This window comes from Oncorhynchus mykiss, chromosome 2 (assembly GCF_057628025.1).
Source record: "Oncorhynchus mykiss isolate SJ-2025 chromosome 2, ASM5762802v1, whole genome shotgun sequence".
In the NCBI taxonomy this organism is placed as follows: Eukaryota; Metazoa; Chordata; class Actinopteri; order Salmoniformes; family Salmonidae; genus Oncorhynchus; species Oncorhynchus mykiss.
In genome coordinates this window covers 1,673,940-1,685,000 of record NC_143023.1, presented here as the reverse complement: position 1 = coordinate 1,685,000, position 11,061 = coordinate 1,673,940, and the positions used below count along the sequence as shown (strand labels likewise).

The 11,061-nt window shown below is 46.2% G+C and overlaps 1 protein-coding gene across 2 annotated transcripts in view; it reads right to left on the bottom strand.

Moving 5' to 3' along the window:
* Positions 1–11,061, bottom strand: part of LOC110512917 (CUB and sushi domain-containing protein 3) — a 522,509-nt gene that overhangs the window by 5,715 nt on the left and 505,733 nt on the right. For both annotated transcript variants that reach the window (XM_090215889.1, XM_090215891.1), the window contains exons 64-67: positions 9,865–9,976; positions 3,581–3,760; positions 1,075–1,140; positions 240–398 (exon numbers count right to left, since the gene is read on the bottom strand). In XM_090215889.1, coding sequence (XP_090072015.1) covers positions 240–398; positions 1,075–1,140; positions 3,581–3,760; positions 9,865–9,976 — 517 coding nt within the window. The remainder of the gene's footprint in view (positions 1–239; positions 399–1,074; positions 1,141–3,580; positions 3,761–9,864; positions 9,977–11,061) is intronic.

Sequence of the window (11,061 nt, the reverse complement as noted above, 5' to 3'; positions counted from 1 at the left end):
GGGGGAGGGGAGTGGAGGGAAGGGAAGGGAAGGGGAGGGAAGGGAAGGGGAGAGGAGTCAGCACAAATTACAATAGACCTCTTTTCAACCAATTCGATTTCTGCCAGTAAACTGAGGAATATGCCAGTAAAAGTTACAACATGCATGTAACAACAACAACAACAACAACAACAACAACAACAACAACAACAACAACAACAACTAAAATCAGAAAAAGGTGACATGATAAACGGACTTACCAGAGAGCAGGAATTCCGCGTTGCTGTCGTTTAGCGTCGCGTTCACTATCCCCGTGCTGCTATTAAAATGAGTGACTGTCAAAGTCATCGGTTGTTTCTGACTCTTATAACCATAGGAGCCTCTCCAGATGAAATCAGGGGCGAAGACGTCATCAGGGACTGGAATACAGGACGTTATAAAGACCTCAGCAATACAGATCATTCATTATGTAGAGCCATGTAAAACATTAGGATTAATTTATTTCATTTGTTGTTTTTTTCCCCTTACATTTCTATGTCATGGAAAGAGCAGGTGTTCTTCATGTTTTATCCACTCAGTATGGATAACTACCATCAGTGGCTATTGAACAATGTAAATTTACTGTATTCTTCTTATCATGAAAATTTACTGTATTCTTCTTATCGTGTAAAGTTACTTTATTCTTCTTATCATGTAAAGTTACTGTATTCTTCTTATCATGTAAAGTTACTGTATTCTTCTTATCATGTAAAGTTACTGTATTATTCTTATCATGTAAAGTTACTGTATTCTTCTTATCATGTAAAGTTACTGTATTCTTCTTACCATGTAAAGTTACTGTAGTCTTCTTATCATGTAAATGTACTGTATTCTTCTTATCATGTAAAGTTACTGTATTCTTCTTATCATGTAAAGTTACTCTATTCTTCTTATCATGTAAAGTTACTGTATTCTTCTTATCATGTAAAGTTGCTGTATTCTTCTTATCATGTACATTTACTGTATTCTTCTTATCATGTAAAGTTACTGTATTCTTCTTATCATGTAAAGTTACTGTATTCTTCTTACCATGTAAAGTTACTGTATTCTTCTTACCGTGTATGTTGGGGCTTGGCGTTCCCTGTAAGGTTGTGGTAGGTTTCTCCGTCTGTTTGGAGCCCACTGGAAAGAAACATAGAATTATGTATCTCACAAATCGGCGCTGTTTCAGAGCACAGCAGTAACACCCTCGGGATGTTATCAAAAATAAACACTTTCATGACTGTGTTGCTAACACAGTAACTCTCCTTAATGTTGCTGAGCCTGCAAGGAAGATACATACTGTGTGTGTGTGTGTGTGTGTGTGTGTGTGTGTGGGTGCACATTTTACATCAGCTCTCAGAGAATAGAGTTTCTAACGCAACACAACATGACAGTTACTGAGATACAACGGCACCGCGGAAAATATGTAGACGCTTCTTCCAGGTGCTGTTTATGGCAGGAAGAGATTCTTCCAGGTGCTGTTTATGGCAGGAAGAGATTCTTTCAGGTGCTGTTTATGGCAGGAAGAGATTCTTTCAGGTGCTGTTTATGGCAGGAAGAGATTCTTCCAGGTGCTGTTTATGGCAGGAAGAGATTCTTCCAGGTGCTGTTTATGGCAGGAAGAGATTCTTTCAGGTGCTGTTTATGGCAGGAAGAGATTCTTCCAGGTGCTGTTTATGGCAGGAAGAGATTCTTTCCAGGTGCTGTTTATGGCAGGAAGAGATTCTTTCCAGGTGCTGTTTATGGCAGGAAGAGTTTCTTCCAGGTGCTGTTTATGGCAGGAAGAGATTCTTTCCAGGTGCTGTTTATGGCAGGAAGAGATTCTTTCCAGGTGCTGTTTATGGCAGGAAGAGATTCTTTTCAGGTGCTGTTTATGGCAGGAAGAGATTCTTCCAGGTGCTGTTTATGGCAGGAAGAGATTCTTCCAGGTGCTGTTTATGGCAGGAAGAGATTCTTTCCAGGTGCTGTTTATGGCAGGAAGAGATTCTTTCAGGTGCTGTTTATGGCAGGAAGAGATTCTTCCAGGTGCTGTTTATGGCAGGAAGAGATTCTTTCAGGTGCTGTTTATGGCAGGAAGAGAGTCTTTCAGGTGCTGTTTATGGCAGGAAGAGATTCTTCCAGGTGCTGTTTATGGCAGGAAGAGATTCTTTCAGGTGCTGTTTATGGCAGGAAGAGAGTCTTTCCAGGTGCTGTTTATGGCAGGAAGAGATTCTTCCCGTTGCTGCTGACGGCAGGAAGTAACTGAGTATCAAAAACAACAGAATGTAAAAACCACCCACTTGGAAAGAAAACCGCCAGTCTTTTTAAAAGTTGCGTGAGCTTTCACATTGTGTTTTTGGACCCTCAGTTCTGCCATAACCATCACCTTGAAGTTGTTTCAGATCAAATGTATATCAATGTCTACTCTCAAAACCAAGTCCTACCAGCTTAGTCCTTTTGACAGTCTGTCATCAGTCTATCACCACAGAACAATCAAAGTCATGGTCAGAGAATAAGCAGGGAGGTGAACAGGTCAGTGACCTGGACCATCCAGCTGCCGTTTCAACCTGAGCACTCAGCTGTTGTTCCAGTCATAACCAGCTTTCTACAGTACTTCTGTCCAGTCATAACCAGCTTTCAACAGTACTTCTGTCCAGCCATAACCAGCGTTCTACAGTACTTCTGTCCAGTCATAACCAGCTTTCTATAGTACTTCTGTTCCAACCATAACCAGCTTTCTACAGTACTTCTGTCCAACCATAACCAGCTTTCTACAGTACTTTTGTCCAGTCATAACCAGCTTTCTACAGTACTTCTGTCCAGTCATAACCAGCTTTCTGCAGTACTTCTGTCCAGCCATAACCAGCTTTCTACAGTACTTTTGTCCAGTCATAACCAGCTTTCTACAGTACTTTTGTCCAGTCATAACCAGCTTTCTACAGTACTTCTGTCTAGCCATAACCAGCTTTCTACAGTACTTCTGTCCAGCCATAACCAGCTTTCTACAGTACTTCTGTCCAGTCATAACCAGCTTTCTACAGTACTTCTGTCCAGCCATAACCAGCTTTCTACAGTACTTCTGTCCAGCCATAACCAGCTTTCTACAGTACTTTTGTCCAGTCATAACCAGCTTTCTACAGTACTTCTGTCCAGCCATAACCAGCTTTCTACAGTACTTCTGTCCAGTCATAACCAGCTTTCTACAGTACTTCTGTCCAACCATAACCAGCTTTCTACAGTACTTCTGTCCAGTCATAACCAGCTTTCTACAGTACTTTTGTCCAGTCATAACCAGCTTTCTACAGTACTTCTGTCCAGTCATAACCAGCTTTCTACAGTACTTCTGTCCAGTCATAACCAGCTTTCTACAGTACTTTTGTCCAGTCATAACCAGCTTTCTACAGTACTTCTGTCCAGCCATAACCAGCTTTCTACAGTACTTCTGTCCAGCCATAACCAGCTTTCTACAGTACTTATTTTTCACATTTAGATATCTATTGTATCTTCTCATCATTGGCATTGTATCTCAGTAACTGTCAAGTTGTGTTGGAAACATATATCACTATCATAGTATAAAACCAGATAGACTTCATTTCCCTACCTCTGCAGATGGGGACCTTACCGGTCCAGCTTCCATCAGACCTGCAGACCCTGTGTTCTGACCCCCCAGACAGGATGAAGCCAGGCTGGCAGGAGTAGAGCAGGGTGTAGCCATACGGAGCCAGCTCCATCCCAACCACGTCTGCATTGGGAGGGGACTTGGGCTGCTTACACGAATGGGCTGCAGAGAGAACACACACACACAGAGAGTTAATCAGGGGCGTGAACAGGGAAACATATTACAGAGGCTTGTGAAAGTATTTACCCCCCTTGGAATTTTCCCTATTTTGTTGCCTTACAACCTGGAATTAAAATAGATTTTTTGGAGGGGGGGAGGGGAAACAAACAAGAAATAACACTAGAAGACTGAAAACTTGAGTGTGCATAATTATTTACCCCCTCAAAGTCAATACTTTTAGAGCCAACTTTTGCAGCAATTACAGCTGCAAGTCTCTTGGGGTATGTCTCTATAAGCATGGCACATCTAGTCACTGGGATTTTTGCCCATTCTTCAAGGCAAAACTGTTTCAGCTCCATCAAGTTGGATGGGTTCCGCTGGTGTACAGCAATCACTTTAAGTACCACAGATTCTCAATTGGATTGAGGTCTGAGCTTTGACTAGGCCATTCCAAGACATTTAAATGTTTCCCCTTAAATCATTCGAGTGTTGCTTTAGCAGTATGCTTAGGGTCATTGTCCTGCTGGAAGGTGAACCTCCGTCTCAGTCTCAAATCGCTGAAAGACTGAAACAGGTTTCCCTTAAGAATTTCCCTGTATTTAGCACCATCCATCATTCCTTCAATTCTGACCAGTTTCCCAGTTCCTGCCGATGAAAAACATCCCCACAGCATGATGCTACCACCACCATGCTTCACTGTGGGGATGGTATTCTCGGGGAGATGAGAGGTGTTGGGTTTGCACCAGAAATAGCATTTTCCTTGATGGCCAAAAAGCTACATTTTAGTCTCATCTGACCAGAGTACCTTCTTCTATATGTCTGGGGAGTCTCCCACATGCCTTTTGGCGAACACCAAACGTATTTTCTTATTTTCTTCTTTAAGCTTGTTTTAATTTTTTTTATCCTATGGACAGATATTCCAATCTCCGCTGTGGAGCTTTGCAGCTCCTTCAGTATTATCTTTGGTCTCTTTGTTGCCTCTCTGATTAATGCCCTCTTTGCCTGGTCCGTGAGTCTTGGTGGGTGGTCCTCTCTTGGCAGGTTTGTTGTGGTGACACAATCTTTCCATTTTTTTAAATAATGGATTTAACGGTGCTCCGTGGGATGTTCAAAGTTTCTGATATTATTTCATAACCCAACCGTGGTCTGTACTTCTCCACTACTTTGTCCCTGACCTGTTTGGAGAGCTCCTTGGTCTTCATGGTGCCGTTTGCTTGGTGGTGCCCCTTGCTTAGTGGTGTTGCAGACTCTGGGGACTTTCAGAACAGGATGTATATTTACAAGTCATGTGACACTTTGATTGCACACAGGTGGACTTTATTTAACTAATTATGTGAGTTCTGAAGGTAATTGGTTGCACCAGATCTTATTTAGGGGCTTCATAGCAAAGGGGGTGAATACATAGGCACGCACCAATTTTCTGTTTTTTAAATTTAATTTAATTTTTTAAACAGGTTATTTTTTCTAGTTCACTTCACCAATTTTTTGTCTGTCCATTACATTAAATCCAAATAAAACATCTATTTAAATTACAGGTTGTAATGCAACAAAATAGGAAAAACACCAAGGGGGATGAACACTTTTGCAAGGCACTGTAGATCAACACCAGGGATGGGCAACTTTGATGGGGTTGGATTCCACAAAATAACTGAACTCATCACGTGGATATTGGTTTGGGGGGGGGGGGGGGGGGGGGTGTAGATCAGTGTGTATAGACGACATGGACTCAGAGAAGCAGGGTTTCCTGGGGGTGCGTATCCCTGATAATGAAGTAATCAGTGTTTGTATTAGCAGGCGTCTCAGGGTTTTTCTGCTTGGCCTAAAGCAAGTTGTTGGTCAACTGAGAGAGCAGTAGATAGGCTGCCTCCCAAATAGAACACTATTCCCTATATAGTGTACTACTTTAGATCAGGGCCCAAATGGCACCTTATGCCCTATATAGTGCACTACTTTTCTTCAGGGTCCATAAGGCTCTATCTGCCTCCCCATCAGGACTGTGAACAAAGACTGGCTGCAGTGTTGATACAATACCAGACTGCTTTGAAGATATCCTGAATCTACTAAACCAATGTGTTGAAGGTATCCTGAATCTACTAAACCAATGAGTTGAAGGTATCCTGAATCTACTAAACTAACGAGTTGAAGATATCCTGAATCTACTAAACTAATGTGTTGAAGGTATCCTGAATCTACTAAACTAATGAGTTGAAGGTATCCTGAATCTACTAAACTAATGAGTTGAAGATATCCTGAATCTATTAAACCAATGTGTTGAAGATATGAGTTCATGACAGAGTCACAGCAGTGAATTGGCCCTTCATGTTGTTTTAGTGACAGAGTCACAACAGTGAATTGGCCCTTCCTGTTGTTTTAGTGACAGAGTCACAACAGTGAATTGGCCCTTCGTGTTGTTTTAGTGACAGAGTCACAACAGTGAATTGGCCCTTCCTGTTGTTTTAGTGACATAGTCACAACAGTGAATTGGCCCTTCCTGTTGTTTTAGTGACAGAGTCACAACAGTGAATTGGCCCTTCATGTTGTTTTAGTGACAGTCACAACAGTGAATTGGCCCTTCCTGTTGTTTTAGTGACAGTCACAACAGTGAATTGGCCCTTCATGTTGTTTTAGTGACAGAGTCACAACAGTGAATTGGCCCTTCATGTTGTTTTAGTGACATTAACTCTAATAGAAAACAGGGAGGAGGAGAGGGCTGTGTGCTGCTCCATCACAGAGAGAAGATGGAGGAGGGAATGAGGGAGGAGGAGAGAGGAGGAGAGGGAGGAGGAGAGGGCTGTGTTCTGCTCCATCACAGAGAGAAGATGGAGGAGGGAATGAGGGAGGAGGAGAGAGGAGGAGAGGGCTGTGTTCTGCTCCATCACAGAGAGAAGATGGAGGAGGGAATGGAGGAGGGAAGGGCTGTGTTCTGCTCCATCACAGAGAGAAGATGGAGGAGGGAATGGAGGAGGGAAGGGCTGTGTTCTGCTCCATCACAGAGAGAAGATGGAGGAGGGAATGGAGGAGGGAATGAGGGAGGAGGAGGGAGAAAGACAGTGTCTCAGTCTCTCTCTCAGTGTCTCAGTCTCTCTCTCTGTGTCTCTCTCTGTCTCTCTCTTTGTCTCTCTCTGTGTCTCTCTCTCTCTGTATCTCTCTGTCTGTCTCTGTCTCTCTCTGTGTCTCTCTGTCTCTGTGTCTCTCTCTCTCTCGCTGTCTCTCTGTGTGTCTCTGTGTGTGTCTCTCTGTGTGTCTCTCTGTGTGTGTCTCTCTCTCTGTGTCTCTCTCTCTGTGTCTCTCTCTCTGTGTCTCTCTCTCTCTGTGTCTCTCTCTCTCTCTGTCTCTCTCTGTGTCTCTCTGTGTGTCTCTCTCTCTCTCTCTCTATCCCCCCTTCATCTCTCCCTCCCCCCATCTTTCTCTCCCCCCTCTCTTCCCTTTCCTCTCTCCCCCCTCTCTTCCTCCCTCCTCTCTCACTCGGAGATTCATCCAACTGATGTGTGTGTGTGTTAGGGAGCTGGTCCAGACCATGGACTGACTTTGTGATTTTAATATGATGCTGAGAGTAGATGAAATGAGAGGCTGTGGTTGTCTTCAGCTGCAGGACGGCTCCCACACAGACATGAGTAAGAGGGAGACGTTAGGGAGGTGGAGGGAGGACCAGGACCAGACAGGACAGGACCAGACAGGACAGGAGCACACAGGACCAGACAGGACAGGAGCAGACAGGACATGAGCACATAGGAGCAGACAGGACAGGAGCAGACAGGACCGAAGAAGACAGGAGCAGACAGGACAGGAACACACAGGACCAGACAGGACAGGAACACACAGGACCAGACAGGACAGGAGCAGACAGGAGCAGACAGGACAGGAACACACAGGACCAGACAGGACAGGAGCACACAGGAGCAGACAGAACAGGAGCAGCCAGAACAGGACCAGACAGGACAGGAGCAGACAGGACAGGACCAGACAGGACAGGAGCAGACAGGACAGGACCAGACAGGACAGGACCAGACAGGACAGAACCAGACAGGACAGGAGCAGCCAGGACAGGACCAGACAGGACAGGAGCAGACAGGACCAGACAGGACAGGACCAGACAGGACAGGACCAAACAGGACAGGAGCAGCCAGGACAGGACCAGACAGGACAGGACCAGACAGGACAGGACCAGACAGGACCAGACAGGACAGGACCAGACAGGACAGGAGCAGCCAGGACAGGACCAGACAGGACAGGACCAGACAGGACAGGACCAGACAGGACAGGAGCAGCCAGGACAGGACCAGACAGGACAGAACCAGACAGGACAGGACCAGACAGGACCAGACAGGACCAGACAGGACAGGACCAGACAGGACAGGACCAGCCAGGACAGGACCAGACAGGACAGGACCAGACAGGACAGGAGCAGTCAGGACAGGACCAGACAGGACAGAACCAGACAGGACCAGACAGGACAGGACCAGCCAGGACAGGACCAGACAGGACAGGACCAGACAGGACAGGACCAGACAGGACAGGACCAGACAGGACAGGACCAGACAGGACCAGACAGGACAGGACCAGACAGGACAGGAGCAGCCAGGACAGGACCAGACAGGACAGGACCAGACAGGACAGGACCAGACAGGACAGGAGCAGCCAGGACAGGACCAGACAGGACAGAACCAGACAGGACAGGACCAGACAGGACCAGACAGGACAGGACCAGACAGGACAGGACCAGCCAGGACAGGACCAGACAGGACAGGACCAGACAGGACAGGAGCAGCCAGGACAGGACCAGACAGGACAGAACCAGACAGGACCAGACAGGACAGGACCAGCCAGGACAGGAGCAGCCAGGACAGGACCAGACAGGACAGAACCAGACAGGACCAGACAGGACAGAACCAGACAGGACCAGACAGGACAGGACCAGACAGGACCAGACAGGACAGGAGCAGCCAGGACAGGACCAGACAGGACAGGAGAAGACAGGAGCAGCCAGGACAGGACCAGACAGGACCAGACAGGACAGGACCACACCACATGGCAGTGCAGTAGACAGATCAGACAGACCACTGAGATACTGTACATAAATAACCACACAAGCACACCATTGGGGTACGGTTGGAGGATACAGACGTTGTATTAGCTAACAAAGCAACTTTCCCATCAAAGGGTAATTCCAATGGGAACTTTGTCTAGGGGAGTAGTTATGATAATAGTGATTATGAAATATAATTTTCATCAGCAATAAATCATTATCCTATGCAAATGTGTACAGTATTAATGTTTCCTTTTAACGTTGGATGAATAAGTGTAAATAGCAGGCACTTATCACTCTTAAAATACTAACGTTGAATTCATCATTTGTGTGTTTACTCCACATGAAAGCCCCTCTGGCATAGGGAAACTGACAGCGATTGGCCAGGCAACATTCTACACACTTCATAGGGAAACTGACAGCGATTGGCCAGGCAACATTCTACACACTTCATAGGGAAACTGACAGCGATTGGCCAGGCAACATTCTACACACTTCATAGGGAAACTGACAGCGATTGGCCAGGCAACATTCTACACACTTCATAGGGAAACTGACAGCGATTGGCCAGGCAACATTCTACACACTTCAGGCTACACTACACATCAGTAATCATGTCAACAACACTTCACTGGCAGACACACTCATAATGGCATGGTGTTGATTGCAGAGTGGAGCAGGAGATGTGAAGTGGAGAGGAGGGAGGACGGAGAAGAGAGGAGAGAGGAGAGAGGATAGAGGACTGAGGAAGAGGAGAGAGGATAGAAGATAGAGGATAGAGGACTGAGGAAGAGGAGAGGTTGTGAGAGCACAGAGAGAGGACTGAGGAAGAGGAGAGAAGAGAGAGGAAAGAGAGGGAAGAGCAGAGAGACGAGAGAGGAGAGGGGACTGCAGAAGAGGAGAGAGGAGGGGGAACTGAGGAATAGGAGAGGGGAGAGAGGAGAGCGGACTGAGGAAGAGGAGAAAGGACTGAAGAATAAGAGAGGGGAGAGAGGAGAGTGGAGAGGTGGAGGGAGAAGAGAGACAGACAAGAAGAGGTCAGGAGAGGAAGATGACAGAGGAAGAGATAAGGAGAGCTCACGGATGCATGTTGGCTGAGAGCCGCTCCAGGTGAGGTCAGACAGGCAGAGTCGGGTGGTGGAACCCTGGAGTAGGTGGCCCTGCTGGCACTGGAACTCCACCTTACTGCCCACCTGGTTCAGAGAGACAGACAGACAGACATTACTAAACTCCACCTTACTGTCCACCTGGTTCAGAGAGACAGACAGACATTACTAAACTCCACCTTACTGCCCACCTGGTTCAGAGAGACAGACAGACATTACTAAACTCCACCTTACTGTCCACCTGGTTCAGAGAGACAGACAGACATTACTAAACTCCACCTTACTGACCACCTGGTTCAGACAGACAGACATTACTAAACTCCACCTTACTGACCACCTGGTTCAGACAGACAGACATTACTAAACTCCACCTTACTGTCCACCTGGTTCAGAGACAGACAGGCAGACAGACATTACTAAACTCCACCTTACTGTCCACCTGGTTCAGACAGACAGACAGACATTACTAAACTCCACCTTACTGCCCACCTGGTTCAGAGAGACAGACAGACAGACATTACTAAACTCCACCTTACTGACCACCTGGTTCAGACAGACAGACATTACTAAACTCCACCTTACTGCCCACCTGGTTCAGACAGACAGAACCAGGTTCAGAGAGACAGACATTAATAAACCCCTTACTGCCCACCTGGTTCAGAGAGACAGACATTATTACTAAACTCCACCTTACTGCCCACCTGGTTCAGAGAGACAGACATTACTAAACTCCACCTTACTGCCCACCTGGTTCAGAGAGACAGACAGACATTACTAAACTCCACCTTACTGCCCACCTGCTTCAGAGAGACAGACAGACAGATATTACTAAACTCCTTACTGCCCACCTGGTTCAGACAGACAGACAGAACTAAACCCCTTATTGCCCACCTGGTTCAGACAGACAGACAGACAGACAGACAGACATTACTAAACCCCTTACTGCCCACCTGGTTCAGAGAGACAGACAGAAAGACAGACATTACTAAACTCCACCTTACTGCCCACCTGGTTCAGAGAGACAGACATTACTAAATCCCTTATTGCCCACCTGGTTCAGAGAGACAGACAGACAGACATTACTAAACTCCACCTTACTGCCCACCTGGTTCAGACAGACAGACATTACTAAACCCCTTATTGCCCACCTGGTTCAGACAGACAGACATTAC